This window comes from Fonsecaea pedrosoi (assembly GCF_000835455.1).
Source record: "Fonsecaea pedrosoi CBS 271.37 unplaced genomic scaffold supercont1.3, whole genome shotgun sequence".
Taxonomy (NCBI): domain Eukaryota; kingdom Fungi; phylum Ascomycota; class Eurotiomycetes; order Chaetothyriales; family Herpotrichiellaceae; genus Fonsecaea; species Fonsecaea pedrosoi.
The window spans coordinates 4,032,338-4,051,022 of NW_013550613.1; the positions used below are offsets into that span (position 1 = coordinate 4,032,338).

The 18,685-nt window shown below is 52.8% G+C and overlaps 8 protein-coding genes across 8 annotated transcripts; 5 read left to right on the forward strand and 3 right to left on the reverse strand.

The window, feature by feature from the left end:
• Positions 1 to 57: 57 nt before the first annotated feature.
• Z517_05385 (uncharacterized protein) lies at positions 58 to 2,274 on the forward strand (the record flags this gene model as incomplete). Its single annotated transcript, XM_013430712.1, has 1 exon — positions 58 to 2,274. One exon carries the CDS (start codon positions 58 to 60, stop codon positions 2,272 to 2,274), a length of 2,217 nt encoding a protein of 738 aa, XP_013286166.1.
• Positions 2,275 to 2,626: 352 nt separating this feature from the next.
• Positions 2,627 to 3,184, reverse strand: Z517_05386 (uncharacterized protein; the record flags this gene model as incomplete). The annotated part of the gene is made up of 3 exons (XM_013430713.1): positions 2,627 to 2,811; positions 2,884 to 2,979; positions 3,061 to 3,184. 3 exons carry the CDS (start codon positions 3,182 to 3,184, stop codon positions 2,627 to 2,629), a joined length of 405 nt encoding a protein of 134 aa, XP_013286167.1.
• An 807-nt stretch (positions 3,185 to 3,991) lies between these two features.
• Positions 3,992 to 5,406, reverse strand: Z517_05387 (uncharacterized protein; the record flags this gene model as incomplete). The annotated part of the gene is made up of 3 exons (XM_013430714.1): positions 3,992 to 4,350; positions 4,675 to 4,991; positions 5,081 to 5,406. The coding sequence occupies 3 exons, from the start codon at positions 5,404 to 5,406 to the stop codon at positions 3,992 to 3,994; spliced, it is 1,002 nt and encodes a 333-aa protein (XP_013286168.1).
• Positions 5,407 to 6,479: 1,073 nt separating this feature from the next.
• Z517_05388 (uncharacterized protein) lies at positions 6,480 to 8,635 on the forward strand (the record flags this gene model as incomplete). Its single annotated transcript, XM_013430715.1, has 3 exons — positions 6,480 to 6,850; positions 7,114 to 8,101; positions 8,255 to 8,635. 3 exons carry the CDS (start codon positions 6,480 to 6,482, stop codon positions 8,633 to 8,635), a joined length of 1,740 nt encoding a protein of 579 aa, XP_013286169.1.
• A 2,454-nt stretch (positions 8,636 to 11,089) lies between these two features.
• Z517_05389 (uncharacterized protein) lies at positions 11,090 to 12,442 on the reverse strand (the record flags this gene model as incomplete). The annotated part of the gene is made up of 1 exon (XM_013430716.1): positions 11,090 to 12,442. The coding sequence occupies one exon, from the start codon at positions 12,440 to 12,442 to the stop codon at positions 11,090 to 11,092; it is 1,353 nt and encodes a 450-aa protein (XP_013286170.1).
• A 436-nt stretch (positions 12,443 to 12,878) lies between these two features.
• Z517_05390 (uncharacterized protein) lies at positions 12,879 to 13,916 on the forward strand (the record flags this gene model as incomplete). Its single annotated transcript, XM_013430717.1, has 1 exon — positions 12,879 to 13,916. The coding sequence occupies one exon, from the start codon at positions 12,879 to 12,881 to the stop codon at positions 13,914 to 13,916; it is 1,038 nt and encodes a 345-aa protein (XP_013286171.1).
• Positions 13,917 to 14,816: 900 nt separating this feature from the next.
• On the forward strand, positions 14,817 to 16,033 carry Z517_05391 (uncharacterized protein; the record flags this gene model as incomplete). Its single annotated transcript, XM_013430718.1, has 2 exons — positions 14,817 to 15,053; positions 15,110 to 16,033. 2 exons carry the CDS (start codon positions 14,817 to 14,819, stop codon positions 16,031 to 16,033), a joined length of 1,161 nt encoding a protein of 386 aa, XP_013286172.1.
• A 623-nt stretch (positions 16,034 to 16,656) lies between these two features.
• On the forward strand, positions 16,657 to 18,414 carry Z517_05392 (uncharacterized protein; the record flags this gene model as incomplete). The annotated part of the gene is made up of 4 exons (XM_013430719.1): positions 16,657 to 16,837; positions 16,918 to 17,168; positions 17,231 to 18,085; positions 18,196 to 18,414. The coding sequence occupies 4 exons, from the start codon at positions 16,657 to 16,659 to the stop codon at positions 18,412 to 18,414; spliced, it is 1,506 nt and encodes a 501-aa protein (XP_013286173.1).
• Positions 18,415 to 18,685: the final 271 nt, after the last annotated feature.

Genomic DNA, 18,685 nt, shown 5'->3' on the forward strand with positions numbered 1-18,685 from the left:
CGAAAAAAAGTTCAAGTTTTCCCCAGTGTGCCAGGTCAAGTCGAAAAGGCGGCGAACATGTCCCGCGACTCGATCATGGATCAGAGTCTCAAGAGACGCAAACTCTCGAGTGGCAGCTATGAAGCTGTCACTCCGGATGTCGACCATCCAACCCAAGAAACAAGCGACAAATCCAAGGAGCAGAGACGGTCGCTCTTCGTGCGCTCTCTGCCCGCTTCCGTGACCACAGAGCGACTCACCGAGTACTTCTCTCAGTCGTTCCCTCTCAAACACGCCACGGTCGTCCTGGACCCTCAGACGAAGATCTCGCGTGGATTCGGGTTCGTCACCTTTGCCGATGCCGAGGACGCCCAGGCTGCGGTTGCCCAGTTCAACAACTCGGTGCTGGACGGGAGGAAGATCAAAGTTGAACTAGCAGAGGCGAGACACCGTGATGCGGACCTGGGTGGAAAGAGTGGCGTCAATACCACGGCTGTGCAACTTCGAGCACAGCGAGAAAAGAATATCGCAGAGACCCAGCCGCCGAAATTGATCGTCAGGAATCTGCCCTGGAGTATCAAGACGGCGGAGGATCTGTCCCTGTTGTTCCGAGGCTATGGGAAAGTCAAGCACGCGGTAGTGCCCAAGAAGGGCCCGAAGGAGCAATACGGCTTTGGGATTGTTGTGCTTCGGGGAAAAAAGAACGCAGAGAGGGCCCTCGCAGGGGTCAATGGGAAAGAAGTCGACGGGCGCACGTTGGCCGTTGATTGGGCTGTCGACAAGAAGACTTGGGAAGAGTTGCAACATAAACGTCCAGAGACCGAACAATCATCCCATGATAAGCCGAGTGCAGACGATCATAACGAAGATGACCCCAAAACGGACAAGGCGGACTACGACGACGCCGAGTCCGACGTAGAGGCACTAGAAGATACTGAAGACGTCAACCAAGGTTCCGAGGAAGAATCACTTGACGAGCTCGATACCGCAAGCGACCAAGAGGATGCACAATCGGCAACAGGGAGTGTAACCTCTGAATCCCAAGCACACGACAACAGGAATGATACCTCTGTCTTTATCAGGAATCTACCCTACACCACCGACGACGATCTTCTCCGAGAACACTTTTCCACCTTTGGACCGATCCGATATGCGCGGGTCGTCTATGATCCGGAGACTCAACGGCCCAAAGGCACCGGGTTTGTCTGCTTTTTCAATCTCGATGATGCAAAAGCCTGCGTCAAGAATGCTCCAAAGCACGAAACAGCATCGGACCATGCAACGAATGACAAGAAGAGACAAAGGGAGGTCCCGAAGCATTCGATCCTCGAAAACGAAGCAGCCGATCCGTCCGGTCGCTATACGCTCGAGGGACGCGTGCTCCAGGTATCCCGAGCCCTTAGCAGGGAAGACGCGGAACGCCGAGCAAGCGAGGCCAGTGCAAAAAGAGACATCCGAGATCGGGACAAGCGACGCCTGTACCTGCTGTCGGAAGGATCCATCCCCAAGGGGTCGAAGCTCTATGAGCAGCTAGGCAAGGCGGAGATTGACATCAGAGAGAGCAGCGCCCGTCAACGGCAGCGACTGATCAAAACCAATCCGAACCTATGTCTCAGTCTGACCCGTCTGAGTGTTAGGAATCTTCCGCGAGGTATCAGCAGCAAGGAACTTAAGGCACTGGCTCGGGAAGCCGTGGTCGGCTTTGCCAAGGACGTTAAAGAAGGCCTACGACAGCCTCTGGGCAAGGAAGAACTACAGCGAGGTGGCAGCGAGATGCAAGAAGCCGAACGTCGACGCAAGCTGTCTGGCAAAGGGATTGTCAAGCAGGCGAAGGTTGTCTTTGAAGACAAGGAAGGAAGTAAAGTCAAAGAAGGCGCTGGTCGAAGTCGAGGCTACGGCTTCATCGAATATGTCAGTCATCGGAATGCTCTGGCCGGCCTACGTTGGCTCAATGGGCACTTGGTCAAACCCCAGAATGCTGGTTCTGACAGAGGGAAACGCCTGATTGTGGAGTTTGCCATTGAAAACGCCCAGGTTATCCAGCGGAGGAATGAGAGGGAACAGAGAGCCAGAGAAGGCGGAGGGAAAGGTGCCAAGGACAGCAAGAAAGGAAAACCAGAGGCTAACGGCAGGGTCAACAAGAAGCGGAAGCGCGGAGACAAGAGTGATGATGGGTCATCTTCAATGGCCTCGAAAGTCCCGCAACCGGTTGAGCCGGAGGAGAAGAATCGCCTTGCGAAAAGGAATCGCATCATCGCAAAGAAGCGTCAGGCCAGGAAGTCACGGAAAGGTTGATGTATTTGACTGTACGGGTGGATCGCAATCAGTCTGCAGTTGAGCATTGGGCAATATGCGGCACCAACCGTGCCACCGAAGCAAAGGACTGCTTCGCGCTCCCTCCTAGTTCTGTCCGGGGTATCTTCCTGAACGTCGCAATAAATCGATGTCTTCCTGCTGCCCGTCACTTTTACCCCGTATTCTGAGCACCCGCGACCTAGAGGCAGACGCCATGATAGTCAGCACCTGTCCTGAGATTGGCAATGACCTGCACCTGCTCTTGTGCGCAATCTCTCGAGCGCTTTGTATTTGTTCTATATTTCCTACCCGGTCCGTGCGGGCGTCTCGGCAAAATCTGTCTCTTCCTCTTTCATAATTTTTGTAGTTTGAATGTACTGACCTTGCCCACGATGTTATACCGCTTGCTAAAGAAGGTGTACCATTCGTCGAGCACAGTCTTGTACTTGTCGTCCAGATCATACCAGTCTGGTACGCAGTCTTCGGGCTTCAAACTGGAGAGCGCGAGGGCACGAGAAGGATCCTTGCCGGCAAAGACTGCACAGAGCTCTGGTTAGTATTGGAACTGGCAAACGAGGAACTCGGGTGGGACAGCAAGTGCCGTCGTACCATGATATTGACCCTTCTCGCCATACGCCTTGTTCTTGGAGACATCGAAGACAGTACCCTTGATCGCGACCCATGTAGGCTTGTCCGGATTTGTTCCTATCGCAAAGTCGACATCTCAGCATTCCCGCCCCTCCCCGCACTGAAAGTATCTGCTCAGGTCTCTGATCGGGTGCGTACCGTCGCACTGGCTCAACTCTTCCAGCGAAATCTCATCGTGCTTCGGCGGTTGTAGCTCAACCGGGACTTTGGGCTCGAATTTCTTGTTCTCTGAATAAGGGCTCGGTGAGGTTGGATCAGCCATGGTGAAGGTCTAGCAAGACAAACCTCGACTCGTGTCGGACACTGTGAAGATGAAAGGGTGAACAACAAGAGTCAGTTTCTGGACTTGGAGTCGAAAGGTATTAAGCTGGATCATGCCAACACCACAGACGGTGCACTGCCCCTGTGACCTCTGAGAGTGTATGCAAGGGTTGATTACATACTCTTCCCACAGCTTAGACAAGCGGAACTCCTCAGACCGAACGTTTGACTTGATTGGGACTTGGGGAGTTTGGATCAAAAGGGGTCTGGAAGGTAGGCTAGGCTATTGGCCACGGAAACATGAGGGAAATCGGGTGACAGTGTTTCGATCCCTTGTCCGGGACTGAAGCTGAAAGCTGGGCTGCGGCAAATTTCCTTTGTCGCAATCAGGCGAAGAAAAATGCCCCTCGCAGGTGCCCCTCGTGGCTTACCCCTCGGCCCTCTGCCCCTCGATGGGATTGTCATTCCCCCGTCCCCGCTGCCAATGACACCAGTGGTACCCAGGTGTTCCGGCTCGCAAGTTGAATCTGGAACTGGTTGCGAGCTTCAGCGACTTGGCAGTTGAATGGTGAAATCATTCTCCCCAATGGTCTAACACAGCCATATCGAGAGACTTTGTGGCTGTCGATCGCAAACTGCGCAAGCAGCCACTATCGTCATCACCACTACAGTACCACCACGTCGTCCATATTGGCAGGTAACGTGTCAGTTCCACCTTGTCCGTATCCATTTGTCGACTAGGTGTGCTTTACTAATGTAACAGAGAAGGCTACATGTAACATTTTTCTATAGGTGTACACTCTGCTCTCTAAGTCCTACCATCTTCCTTCCTCAATGGCTTCACCGGAGTCTCGACCATCAGGTTCATGAGTCGGTGGGCTACCTCTGCAGCTGCGAGGCCAGTGGTTTCTCCAGGATTGTCGTATATCGGAGCAACCTCCACCACATCAGCTCCAATCACCTTCACACCTTCAAGGCCATCCAAGATACTGAGGAGCTCTCTAGTGGTCCAGCCGCCGACTTCAGCAGTACCTGTGGCCGGAGCATATGCAGGATCCAAGACGTCAATATCGACCGAGATGTAGACATTCGTGTCGCCCACTCGAGCTTTCAACTTGTCGATGATACCCGCAACACCGATTTTATCAATGTCCCTCGCAGTTATATCTCGAACCCGCAGCGTTTGTCGTTTTTCCAGTCATAGTTTTTGTTGAGGGCTGGAGCTCGTATGCCTGCGTGTGCCGAAGAGTTGAGAATGAGGCCTTCTTCGTGGGCAATATGAAGGAATGTGCCATGATTCAGCCCAGCATAGTGGGAAATCCCGCCACCAATGACTTTGGGGTCTGCGCGCGGAATCAATAGTCAGCACCAAATTCACTGCTATCCGCATTGGGTCAACCTATCCTCGGGCCAATTGCGCTTGACAAGTTGGGACCTTTGTCAATCGCATGGTTCGGTTCCGAGAGTCGGGGCGGGGAAATGCGACCATACCCCAGGTATCTATATGGCTGTCAAAATGTATGACACTGACAGGGCCCCAATGGCTGATGGTTGAGCGCAATGCCGCCAACGTGGTTGTGTGATCACCTCCCAACGTGATGATGCGAGGGACTTCGGCCACTTCTGTGGCATTGGCTGTTCGGCCAGAAACCACCCTGTGCGCCTTTTCAAGTTGCTGCAAGGCTGCCGTGTTGTCTAGAAAAGTGAGTGGTGCGTCGCCACAATCCACGATGCGCGCCCAGCTCAGGAACGTGTTCTCGTGGGTATACGCATCCCATCCCGCAGCAGCTTGAATTCGTCTAGAACCCCTGCTCAGGTCTAGTCAGAACATCGTCGGGTCCAGATGGCCCTCGGCTGGGAAGTCGCAGGAGGAAATTGTCCTCGTGGCCGAGCTTACCATCTGATTCCCGTTGGACCAAATCGCGCCCCTGGTCGAGCCGAAGTGCCTGTGTCAAACGGTGCTCCCAAAAAGGCAATATCATACTTGTCGACATTGTCGTCGGGCGATAAGCAATGTAACCATGGAAGATTGGCAAAGGTGGTTAGCCCAGAGTACTTGCTGGACTCAGCCAAGGGATCCTGGCCCGAGGCGACGGATGCTCGATATTGGCCTGCATGACTTCCTAGGTTTGCCTGCAGTGGTGAAACTGGTGGGAAAGTAATGTCCCGAGCTATTGAGGACGCTGAAAGCAGGAATAGTGTTGAGGTCCAAGAGTTCAGCATGACTGCGATATGATATGGTCTTTGTGAGAACGCCTTGGGAAGCTTGTAAAAGATCTACACCAGAGAAAGGAGAAGCTGATTTGATGCTAGGGGTACATTTTCGATAAGGGACATTTGCAAGTCGTCGATCGGGATTCCGAGTTTTCAGGTGGTGTTCAAAGAGCTGGTGATGATCCACTTCAAAGCAAGATAAGGGAAGCCAGAGTCGATGCCGCCGCCACCACCAGCGCCACTACGCAGGTGCCCACAGGCGGAAGTCGGTGGACGGGCAAAGACCTTACCCACTAGGTACGCCCACACCTAGCAAATACCTAGAAAGGTACTTAGGTAGGCCAAGAAATGGTTCTTGCCTCCTGGGGCTTGAAGGGCGGGAAGGACGTCTTGGTGGGAGCTTGAGGGGCTTTTTTACCTACAGACGCTAGGCGTCTGGGTATTGGGTACTGGGCACTCAACGGCACTCTGCAGGAAGATGGGAAGTTTATCTGAGCCCCTTCCTCCACCCCCTCCCCCTTGGCTTCCCTGACTATCGGCTGCCTTAACTAACCCTAGGCGTTCCCAAGCACCACTCCGCCCCTAATGCCCTGCCAAGACACCCGAAGCTCCCCAAGAAAACCCTAGAATCGTCAGCCCAGACGCTTCATTCCAACTTTCCTCCACTCAACTCCATCCTCCCCATGACAATTTTTTTTCCCGTTGCAGTCGCCGTTGCTACCTCGCGGCATCTCACTCGAGCTTCCCTCGACAGTGAATTCCTTTCAGCTTACAGTAAAATGATCCACGAGCTAAGACCTCGCCGAGCCTCGACAACCGCAGGACCAAGAACTTGGGTGTACAGAATGTCCAATACGACGAGGTTGATTATGCCACCTTGAGGAGTCCCATCTGGAATCAGGCCAGAGCTTCAAGAGGATGGATTATGCTTTTTGGCGATAAAGTCGGCCATTACGTCGATATACATCTGGAGATTTTTTCCCTGAGCTCTCCTTGGGTCCAGTTTTATCTATCCACAAGTCCTTCTGATTCTTTTTGCTCTCTCCTTGTGCTCTCGTTCCTCTGACCCCCGAATTCCCGCAATGCCTTCTTCGCACCGTCATAGTCTGGGTGGAGAAAAGGATGGCGTACCTCCTCACCTGCTGGACGAAACTCCGATTGCGCGAGGCGTGCATTCACCATCCAACAGCGACGACGAGGAGCACGCTGTGAGACGTGGCTCTCGCAAGCAATCCGTCGTGGCATCTCTCAAGGCTAATTATGGACTGGCCGAAACACCTAGCTATCCCGGCAGTGTCCAAGTGGGATATGATAGCACCCATCGGAAGTTGAAGCCCCGACATATTCAACTGATAGGTATTGGGGGGACGATTGGCACGGCTCTGTACGTGCAGATTGGGCGAGGATTGCTCAATGGAGGCCCTGGGAGTTTGTTTCTGGCCTTTACCATCTGGTAAGTCAGGCTCTTTCTGTCTTCATGTTGTTCCTCAGCTTCAGAGACGGTGGATCATGCAGGGCATACTGAAGAGAAGAAACGCCTTGGTATTAGAGGTCGGAATTCGGTGCCTGCTCAGTGACTGCCACAGTGACTGCCACAGCATATCTCCTGCTTTGCTCAAGCACTCTCGTTTTCAAGCATGGGACATGTTGCGGGATGAAGATATCCAGATTCAGAGACCAGACTTCTGTGAACTAATACCAAGTACATGTCTCTAGGTGTACATTCATACTTTGCGTCACAAACTGCATGGCAGAGATGGTCACCTATCTCCCCATTTCTTCACCCTTTATCCGATTTGCAGGCCGCTATGTCGATGAAGCGTTTGGCGTTGCTGCAGGCTACAACTTCTTCGTCTTTGAAGCGATGCTGGTCCCCTTTGAAATCGTGGCGTGCAATGTCATCATCCACTTCTGGAGCGACGTCGTCCCCGCTGGTGGCATCATCGCAATTGTGATTGTCTGCTACGCCCTGGTCAATCTGTTCGCCGTGCAGTGGTACGGGGAGACGGAATTTTGGCTCGCATTGGGCAAAGTCCTTTTGATCGTTGGGCTAATCATCTACACGTTTATTGTCATGCTGGGCGGAAATCCCCTTGGTGATCGATTTGGTTTTCGATATTGGAACAACCCAGGCTCCTTCACGGAACTCTACTACGACGGCTCGCTGGGCAGGTTTCTGGGCTTCTTGCAGTGTCTGATCCAAGCATCTTTCACCATCGCCGGGCCGGACTACGTCTCCATGGCAGCCGGCGAGGCTGAGAATCCACGCAAAGTCCTCCCGAGGGCGTACAAGGCCGTCTTCTACCGCCTCACGGCGTTTTTCATGCTCGGCTCCCTCTGCGTCGGCATTCTTGTGCCGTACAACGACCCAGAACTCACCGAGGCCTTTTCGACAGGGAAACCCGGCGCCGCTGCATCTCCTTACGTGGTGTCAATGAACAGACTGCGAATCAAGGTGCTTCCCCACATTGTCAACGCCATGGTTCTAGGCAGCGCGTTTTCAGCAGGTAACAGCTACGTCTACTGCGCCAGTCGGAGTCTGTTTGGGCTGGCGCTCGAGGGCAAAGCACCCAAGCTTTTCACCCGCTGCACTAGGAACGGGGTGCCGGTATACTGCGTGGCGCTGGTGCTGTTGATCAGCCTACTGAGCTTTTTGCAAGTCAGCAACGATGCCGCCGTGGTGCTAAGCTGGTTTGTCAATCTGGTACGTTCTTCTGCCTCTGTAGCATTAATTTCAGCGTGTTCGCCCCTTGAGTGGGACAAATGGATACATTTCCATTTGGTCCTCTCACAACCAGTCCCCCGCAACGCATTTTGACTCCATTTCGTGCTGACCCGTTCATCACCTTCTTCGCAGGTCACGGCGTCACAACTGATCAACTTCTCTGTCATGGCCTTTACGTTCCTCAAGTTCAAGCGCGCCCTCGAGGTGCAGGGCATCGACCGCAACACGCTGCCGTACAAGTCGTGGTGGCAGCCCTTTTCGGCCTACTACGCCTTGGTGGGGACCTTCATCATGACCTTTGTCGGCGGCTACACCGTCTTCCTCCCGGGCTTCTGGGACGTGCCCAGCTTCCTGTTCAGCTACACCATGATCGGCGTGTTTCCCGCGCTGTTTCTGTTTTGGAAGTGGTTCAAAAAGACAAAGTGGCTCAAGCCGCACGAGGTTGATCTGACCCGCGACATGGACGAGATTGCAGAGTATGAGCGGAATTATGTCCCTCGGCCGCCTAGGTGAGTTTTTTCCTGTCCCCTATGCCCTGTGCCCTGTGCCCATTCATTCGTCCTACTTGGGCCGCCTATGTATATACCATCCATGCGTGCTTTATTTACCCCTTTCCTCTCTCTCATCTTCCTCCTTATCTTGCGTCTTCCGCGCTACTTCACCCGAGGAGTCTTGTGAAAATCAAATCACCTCCAGTGCGTGCCTGCCTGCCTGCCTGCCTGCCTGCGTACATGCGCGCATGCGAATGCTGACTTGTGGCAATCTTTGCTTTTGAATCTACAGAAACGCATTTATGAAATACTTTGACAAGATCTTCAGCTAGAGGCTAGAGAGAAGACCCCCCTTTTTTTGCTTTTGTTTATGTGTGTATTGGTGGATGTTCTCTTTCAGCAAACCTGAGACGAATACACGTCGTGCCTGTGCCTGTTCCGTTGTGTTGATGGTGTTGGGTTGTGTTTGTCTATGAGATAGACGTGACACGCAACGAGTGACGAGTGACGAGTCGACGACTGATGGATGACGCGGGAAGGAAAAGTTCCGCAGAACGAGAGAGGACAGAGAATAAAGAAAGAAAGAAAGAAAGAGACGCGTGGAAGAGAGGTAGAAAGGGAAAAGGAAACAAAGATATCCTTGGGTTTTCAATCTTGAGTCTTGAACTGATTTCTTCCTACTCTGCGCTCCTCCACACTTCCGACTCAAAACTATCGAAATGGAGAAGATCATGTGGGATGACCTGCCTTGATGGCTGGCTCTTCTGGGCCAGCCAGAGTCACGTATACTAGATCCGGCACTCGGGCGCACACGATACCTACCCTTCCAGCTATATAGCTTGGTATGGGACTCAACTTTCGCAGCTTCTCTTCTTCATGACCCAGCTGGTTCTGTCTGTACAGACGGGTCTAGCTGCCTGCATCTGTCTGTATTTCTGTCTGTCTCGCCCCCTTTGCTTGTTGGAGTTGAGTTGAGCTGTGTTCGTGTGACAACGGCCACAGTACCTATTCTTCGCCGGACCTTTTCCTTTTCATCTTTTGTGAGTACGGCCCGTTACAAGTCGGCAACGGTGATGATATCTGGAGAAGGACTCACTCCCTGATCAGAGACACGCCCGTGGTCGAGTTCCACAGTGATGGTGTGTATGGTGTGGTGTATCTATCTCTTCGACATGTTTCCAGGCGTTATTTCGGGAAGAATCACTACTGTCGAGTGGGCGATACCAGGCAAAAAGTGCGTCAGATTCACTTCGGTGGATCATCAAGGCATAAAATGTATGTGTAAATATCTGAGCAAAAGGGGCAAAAGTGGCAGAAAGGGCAATTCGCTGCCTGAGTAGCTGCGAGGATATGGGTTAGGTTTACGAGTACGAGCACGAGTACGAGACGTATATAGAGGTATGTACAACAAGCTGGGCTGGCAGTGCCTGGCTGGCCGACTACAGTTCTACATTTTTTCGTCAGGCGTGGTTCGTCTGCCCTGCTGACCAAACGCCTCGTCCTTATCCATCATACATGTACAACTTGGTTGTTTGCGGGATTTCCGCCCTGGGGGACAATTGATGGAGGCGGAGGAGGACGTACTGACGAGGCGGTGGTGGTATTTAAGGGGTGCTTTTGTCCTTTTGTCTCGTGCCGTGCCGCAACCGTCCCGTCCACTTGCCTCCATTCCATTCTCACTCCTCCACGCCAATGTCGATGTGATGATCGTAGGAGGAGACGAGGGACGAAAGGCACCTCGACGCAATTCCGTAGGCCAACACAGAAGCGCCCTTCAAGGCCTCCTGGCAACGCTCGCTGACAAGCAATTCGCCAATTTCTCCGGACAAGGATCCCACGCTCGATGTGCCGCCAAAGTCAATCCTCTTCACACACAACTCATCTGTATTTTGTGACCATGCGCCGCTTTCATGTGTTGGTGAAGGGACATCATCGGCCTCCGTGCACCCTTCCGGCCAAGCACCCGCCAGACCGTCGACTGGAAAGCTTTCTCATCATCTCCCCGAATATAGCTCTGTAAGGCCCCGGACTTCCTTCTTATATCCTCTTGCCCATTGGCCTCTCAAGCTCTTCCTGTGTCAAAACTCTCTTTCGACGTCTCCACAAAGTCCAAGAGATAGATTACCTCACCGTTTATCTTCTGCTTTGTATGCGCGGTGTACATCGGCTCTCTGATCATGAGCGGGACTCGTGTCCGCAGACACAAGGAGTCTCTTCTGCAGGCCGAAAAGAGACCGAAGGATACCCTTAATCTGTATATGGGTGTCTCTCCCACTGATGCACGGGTAGTGCTGGTGCTAGGGTACGGTGATTGTAAATTGCGGTCAGTGGCCGCCAATTGTGACCGGGTGTTTACATGGCCACGTATTTAGTCGTCGTTTGGTGCCTGCAAGGTAAAACAACCATTAGCTGGTGACCAGGGGGTTTCCTGCTCATAGACCCCATGCTTGTAGATGGACTGACTCCCTTACTGCACCTATGCGGCTGCAACGCCAACGAGACTTCCGTATTTCAAAGAATTCAGTGTGGCAGAGTACTGGTCCCTCGCAGGTGAGACGGTGACGATCATGGCCGAATTTCCCTTTTCCGAACTCAAGAAATGCTCGCGGAGCACCATGGTCAGTGCCGACGACCGGAATGGTATTCTCGGCTGATTTTTGGACCAGGCCCTCATCACCTCCTTCAGCGCTAGCAGGTCCGTGTTGATCTGACGACCTTCCTGGCGCTCTTGAGGGGTCTGCTTGGCCATTTGTGGTCGAGCGCTCTCCTTTTCGTGTTGGTACTCTGCACCAGCGAGGTCGACAAATACCATCTTGGAACCCAGGCAGGGAGATGCACACGACTCGAGAATCTGATTCACAAGCTCTTCTGCAGCAGCAACCTTTTCCTCGCAGTCAGCCTTCTCGGCTTCGGCGGCGTCAATGCGCTCTTGATTGATCTGATAATCGGGGTTGTATGCCCATCCACCCTCTGGAAGGGCGATGAGGCCCTTGTACTGCTCCTCCAGGTGGACGTCGGTCGCACGCTTTCCCACCGGGACCAACTCTGACTGCCGCTCTATGACAGCCTGACGTGCATCTACGAGCGATTGGCAGATAACTTCCAATTCCAAGATCGCGTGAGTCCTGGAGCTCTGGTCGTGAAGAGTCGATGAGCCGACGGCTCGGCGGCCCAGGGCCTGAGTCAGCTCGTGGCGGAAAGATTCATAGGTCCAGCAGGGTTGCTTGACAATTGGGCAGACCCTGACTTTGTCGCCCGGGAGCATCTCAGTCTCCCCGCGGATGTAAACCTTGCCGTCGGCGCCTTCTCTGATGTGGCACTCTGCACGTCGATTGAGAAGATCAAAGGCCGACTTCTTTCGCATTTCGAACAAGCTGAAGCCAATTCCCAGCCTCTCTTCGGCAGGATTGTTCTCGTTCAAGACGTGGATTGCCTGAAAAAGTTGGCGAGCAGCCGCGAGAGTCAATCCGAGCTCGTTCTCGTCGTCATAATTATAACCCAGGATTGTATGTGTCTTGCCGCTGCCGGTATGTCCGTATGCAAAAAAGTTGCAGTTCCCACCCTGTAGAACTCGCGGGATAGCAGGCGCGACGATCGAGTCAAATATCGCCCCGTTGTCGTGTTCTGGATTGAATATGGCTTTGAAGGCCGGAGGGCTCGTCCACGACTGGTTTCCTGTCTGATCCTGCCGACTTACGGAGATTGACAACAGGGAACGGCCAGGACATATTTCCCGAACGACCTCGTCCTGCGCAGATTCCGACTGTGTCAGCCGTCGCCATCGAACGAAGACCTCGATGGACTTCCTATTCAGAGCTGCGGAGGTCATGGTGGGGTGGTATGACTTTGCATAAGCCAGACGACTGCCCGAAATACAAGCCAGAGAATGTTCAAAGGGTAGTCGTTGCCTGACGAAGAATTGAACGCCAACCGTGATGTACGGGGTAAGGGATGAATTTCGGTGCCTGCCGTAGGCGTTACCAAAAAGCAGAATGAGACAAACTATTTTATCCCAAGCGGTGTGCGAAGTTGGCGAGGCAACCAGAGGTATCCACCTGCGGCTGTTCATTAGCTATTCTGCTATTCCATGACTTCTATACCGAGGACTATAACTAGTGACGTTATCGCTAACTAACAGCGATTCGAGGGATTTATACAAGGACACACTCTCTCCTAGATAGATAGATTCACAATCGAAGTTACGACCCCTACGAATCCTCATAACCTTTCTCACCCTTGGAAACTCTGCTCTCGTTGCCCTGATAATGGCGTCTAATAAGCCTCTGTCAGTGGACGAGCAGCGTCAGGCTATGGCCGAAGCTGAGGCTGCTGGCCTCGAGTACATTGGTCCATGTCCATCTCACCTGCGTGAGGCATGGATCGATATTCCCGTGGCCGGTACCCAAGCGAACAGAACCAAAGTGGTGTGGCCCAGCCCGCCGGCAAAGTCGCCTATCCAGTGTCCGCTGACCGTCTTCTTTCACGGTGGCGGCCTGTCAGCGTGCAGCCCTGATCTAGTTTTAGGCCCTGCTCGCGGCTTCGCAGAGCTGTTCAACTGTGTGGTGGCATGTCCAACCCTAAATCAGCTCCCTGAGCAGGCGTTTCCTGCACCCGTTCAGATGGCCTGGGACGTGTGCGTGTGGTTGTCCGATGGCAACAATCTGAACACTGGTGTCTTGAAAGACGCTGGAGCTCAGGTCGATCTGGGTCGCGCCTTTGTGGTCGGCGGTCTCAGTTCGGATGGCGCTGTGGCTGCGGTCATTGGAAGCATACCTGGTGCAGCCCGAGCAGGCGTCAAAGACTTTGTCGGACTGACTTCTCTTCGAAGCCCCATGACCGGAATTTTCTCAGGTTTACCCTTCTTAATCACCGAAACCATTGTGCCTTTACAATATCGAGACCTGTTTAGATCTAGAGACGACGAATTCGAATACAAGGTCGCCAACGAAGCGCTACGTCTGGATCTCGAGTCTCGTCTTACTCTCGACTCTCCCTGGTTCTCGCCCGTCAATCTGGACTTGACTGATCCCAAGATCATCCAGGATCATCCACCAAAAGTCTTCGTGTATGGCGGACAGTTTGATCAATTCCGTGACGATGCTGTGATCTACGCCAAGTGGCTGTCGGAGTCGGTAGGGGTGCAAGTCAAGTCGACCGTGCTCGAGGGAGAGGGCCACACGGCTTGGGTATCGCCACCGTGGCCAGCTAGCCATACTCGCAAAATTAAAGAGATGACTCTCGATGGTATGGCCTGGCTCCTGAATGTGGAGTTTGATAAGAACCAGGAAAATCTGCCCATCTAGCTTCGAATGTTGTAACGTGTCTGCGCAGAGTCAGAATGCGCTGGAGGCCCCGGTCTTCTTCGATTTTGTCCTCCGTCACTTCGGTAGCCGGGGCCGACATATTCAAATCAGAGGTGAGGCATTCGGGAACACCTAATTTCAGGCCAAGACTGATTACTTCAAGTTGATATTTGAAGCTCAGACGTAGAAGATGTCGTTTGCTTTCCCAGGCTCGGTCGTTTCTCAACACGACTCTTGTATTGACTCATGAGCAGTTGATCCATCAGCTTCATCAGTCCGACCCAGGAACTCTATTCCATCGATCTGTTGATACAGTCCCATATCGACTTGGAGGAGTTTGGTGGCAGTTTGCGACCTTGAAGCCCGCGAAATACAACCCGCTGAGGAAACCCAAGTCTTTGACAGGAGCCAACTGAGCAGGTTCTGATAATACTGGTCGTCGAGGATGGGATTTGTTTTCCATCAGGACTTACGAGGAGCAAAGCTGAAAGCGGGCATTTCAGATGTGCTGCCCTCGTCTCGTGCAATGCAAAACTTGGTGAATTGTGGGCCTTTTGGTGTGCGGTCCGCCATATCGCGCGGGCCGCTCGTTTTAGGTCATGCCATTGATGTGGATATAACCACAAAATGTTCCACCATTCTATTCGGAGGGCATTTGTAAGAACCCGAGGACTCGGCGACTACAAAGGGATGTTGCAAAAGCCAAGTGTAATGTTCCTTTCGGGCTCTACACCACCACTTATTTCCGCACAGCCTTGGGTTGGTGGACATTTTGATGAGTCGAACGCTCTTGGAGTGGCAAGCAACTAGACATTTAAAGATGATGGAGTTACTTTGTCAATGTCGTTTTCCGCAGTTCAACAATCCCGCAAACTCATTTTTGATCATTGAATGTCCAGAATGGAAAACAGCCTCGTCGAACTCGATTCCATCGCCATCACAGCGATCGTCAACGATGAGATCGACCTTATCAGCCCATCTCGACACCCTGATGTTCATCATCCCGGGTGTTTCACAGGTGTGCCGTTGGTATCTCACCAGGGAGAACAAGAATGGACGCACTCTCGTGGCGGTGCCAGTGTGGAGATGAGGATGGACAGGATTTGTTGTGGTGCACATGGACTTTGCCTACTGGTGGTAAGTTCTAGCCTCCTACTTCGCTTACTCGTCTTTGTGGCTAAATGTCTACGCAGTCTGCAACAAAAGGTGAAGAGACCCATACGTTGATGTTTGACGCCGGCCCGGAAGCAGAAGCATTCGAGCGCAATGTAAGACGGCTCGGCTTGATCGACGGCAGCGGTGGTGACATTGGCACTGTTGAAACTATACTTCTCTCACATTGGCATCGGGATCATTCTGGCGGTTTACTCAAGGCCATCGAAATGATCAATCGACAGAGAACAACCCAGGCGCAGCGCAATTCAGCGGGATCGGAACTTGCTGTCGACATTCCTCCTGAGCGACCTCTCTATCGCGGAATAGCGCACCCGGCTGGTCCAATCTGCCTTGAAGCCGATCCCAGCCCTGAGGAAATCGCTGGAGCAGGAGCCTGCGTCGTTGAGCGCGCAGCTACCGAGACCATTCTGGGTGGCTTCTTCGGAGTGACTGGCATGATCCCAAGAAAGACTACCTACGAAACCGGGATCGCCGGTGGTCTGAGATTCGAAAAAGCTCATGGCTGCGAGCAAGGGACCTGGCTCAAGGATGAGGAAATCCAGGAAGAAAGGGTTGTTGTGTGCCGGCTCAAGGGAAAAGGCCTGGTCGTCTTCACAGGTTGTTCGCACGCCGGTATCATCAATATCGCCAACCACGTACTGGACACTTTCTCGACCGCTTCCAGAAGGCAGCACGATTTCTATGCCTTGGTCGGCGGCTACCATCTGGCGGATGCCTCAGAGTCACGCCTGCAAAGCACCTTGACCGACTTGACCGATCTCGGGCCAAAGCTGCTCATGCCAGGACACTGTACGGGGTGGCGATTCAGAGCACTTCTTGAACAGCGAGACCAAGGGCCGCCCAGCGACAACTCTCAGGCAGGGTCCTTGGAAGCCAGAAGCTTGAAAGGCCGGACCGTGCCCCTGTTTGCAGGGAACCGATACCAGCTCTCTAGCGTCTAACCCAAAGCTGGTTTGCTCCGGTGTTCACAGTGAAAGTATAGCACAAACAAGTCGGACATCAGCCTGATTGTGCCTCCCTATGGCAAGATTTCATAAGCCAATGCGAAGATGACAAGGGGGCCTCTTAAGGTCAAGACCAATTGAGAGGTTGTAATGCTCGCAAGAGAGATAGAGCGCCTAAAAGAAGGGAACGAGGGTGGCGAGGGGAATTCTCAGCCTGGAAATTCTCAATGGTCTCGGGATGATTGGACAGGATTGACGACAAGTCAGTAGAGAGTTGATAGTGCCTCAAATAGATGCGAAATCACTATTTGCTCCTTTTTTTGGGACATGGGAAGCTCTTCGGCCGGTCTCATCCTAGTCCGATGTGACGTGTGGCTTCGTGCACTTGTCCAAATGCGTACATCTGGTATAGCGTCCTTTGCTTCACGGTCGAGCTACTGTAGTAAAAGAAAATGCCACAATCAAACGCCCCGAACACGATACACTTTTGCTTTTCCTGTCGTGGTGGTTAGCAATAAGGGAGGTATGAATCGTCTATAAATCTGGTCGTTACCCGTCGTCCTCTCACTGCTGAGTACAAGTCCAACTTCAATTCTCGAATCGCCCACCAATTTTTTAAGATGCTCTCGACTTCAGAAGGATTCGAATACACGCCAACCCAGGGTTCGAAAGCTGGACTACCTACACAAGCTGTCATCTCTCCTCCTATTTCGGACGCCGACCCCTCGATTCTGTACGATGTGATCATCATCGGCGCTGGGTATACGGGGTTGACTGCCGCCCGAGATCTCACAGCTAAAGGTGTATATGTTCATCATCTATGCCCTGTCTTAGTTTGAGCTAGCATTGATCACACCGAGACTGACTTGGTGACGTTCTAGGACGAAGTGTTCTTCTCCTCGAAGCTCGTGACCGTATCGGCGGTCGTACATGGACAACCGTGACCGCAGAAGGCGACGTCGTCGATCTCGGAGGGGCATATGTCCATTGGCACCAGCCCTTTGTGTGGTCTGAGATCGTCCGGTACGGATTGAAAGACAAGATCAAAGACGCCTACGAGCAGTACGAAGGATCGACACAGTCTTCTATCATCATTGATGGGGTTCGAAAGGACTTTGACCTCCCTGACATGGTTTGTTTGTTTTTGTCCTCGCACACCTTCTTCCACTTGCTAACCATCCATTTGGTGCATAGGACGCATGGCTCGATGGTGCGCTGCAGACCTTCTACAACGCAGACGGAGCACACGCCTCTGAACTCGTCCCGTATCCACATACCGCCTTGCACGATTTCGAAACAGCCAAGAAGTACGACTCTCTCAGCGTGGCGGACCGTCTGGACCAAGTTCGCGGTACCGTCTCGCAAGAAGCACGACGCGCGGTCGAACTGATCTCGACGCTCATGAGCGGCCCCCCAGCCCGGACAGCGAGCTACTACGACCTCCTCCAGCGGTGGGTATTGGGAGGGGCCACGCACGACGCTTACACGGCACACATGGCCCGGTACAAATTGTCGTGCGGGCAGACAGAACTGGCCAAGCACATATTTGACGACGCAGTCAATGCTAATAAGTCTCTCAGAGTGAACGACAGTACCGCCACGCTGTCGACGACCTTGTCATATGCGTTCTCCGCACCCGTTGAGACGATCGACTATACCAACTCGTCCGAGGGCCGTGTGCAGACAACAGATGGACGTGTGTTCAGGGCCAAACAGATCATCTGTACAATTCCTCTTACCGTTCTCAAGGACGTTGCGTTCGTCCCGACCCTCCCCGATGAAAAGACTCGAGCTTTCAAAGAGGCGAGGGTGAATAATACGCAGAAAGCGTGGATGCGAGCGGAGGGCAAGCAGTGGCGGACATGGGCTGCCCTACGACAAAAAGGCGATATCGCAACCATGGTTTCCGGGGACGCTCATTCTGCGTCACCAGACAGTCACACAACAAATCTCGTTTATTTCTCGGGTGGGAGGATCTCGCAAACGTCGCCCAAGGAGGTCGTCGAGGATGCCCAGTCTCTCCATCCGGATTTGAAAGTTGATCGAATGGTGAGTTGTTTGTTTTTTTCTCTCCCGGGTCCAAGAGATCCAATATATCACTGTCATCACTACCATCATCGTCGTCGTCACCACCTCTTGACCAATGCCGTATACTATAGATCTCTACGGACTGGGTGACGGATCCCTACTCCAGAGGAACATGGTCCCTTTTTTCGCCAGGGTACATGACCACGTACCTCACCGCGTTACAAGAACCACTGGGGAATCTCAAGTTTGCTAGCTCCGACTATTGCGATGGGTGGAGGGGCTTCATCGATGGGGCCATTGAGGCCGGAATGCTTATTGCCAGAGAGGTTGACAGGGACCTTGAATCTTGATGTTACCTAGGAAAAGAAAAGAGCAGTCAGTCTACGGTGGACTCGGTAGATGATAGACCTAGTTTATCTTCGATGACATTATCCTGTTATTGTCGCTCGTCGATATCGTAGGTTGTGGTCCGGACGATCATACTATCTCGCACTCATCCACCCAAACAATTGAGTCGATTTGATAAGGTGAAAATGTCTAAGGTGGAGTCTCTGCGCCGTCTTGGCATCGTGTTCTCCTTCCTAATTTACCGAAACAGTTAGTGGGAATACGGCATGCATG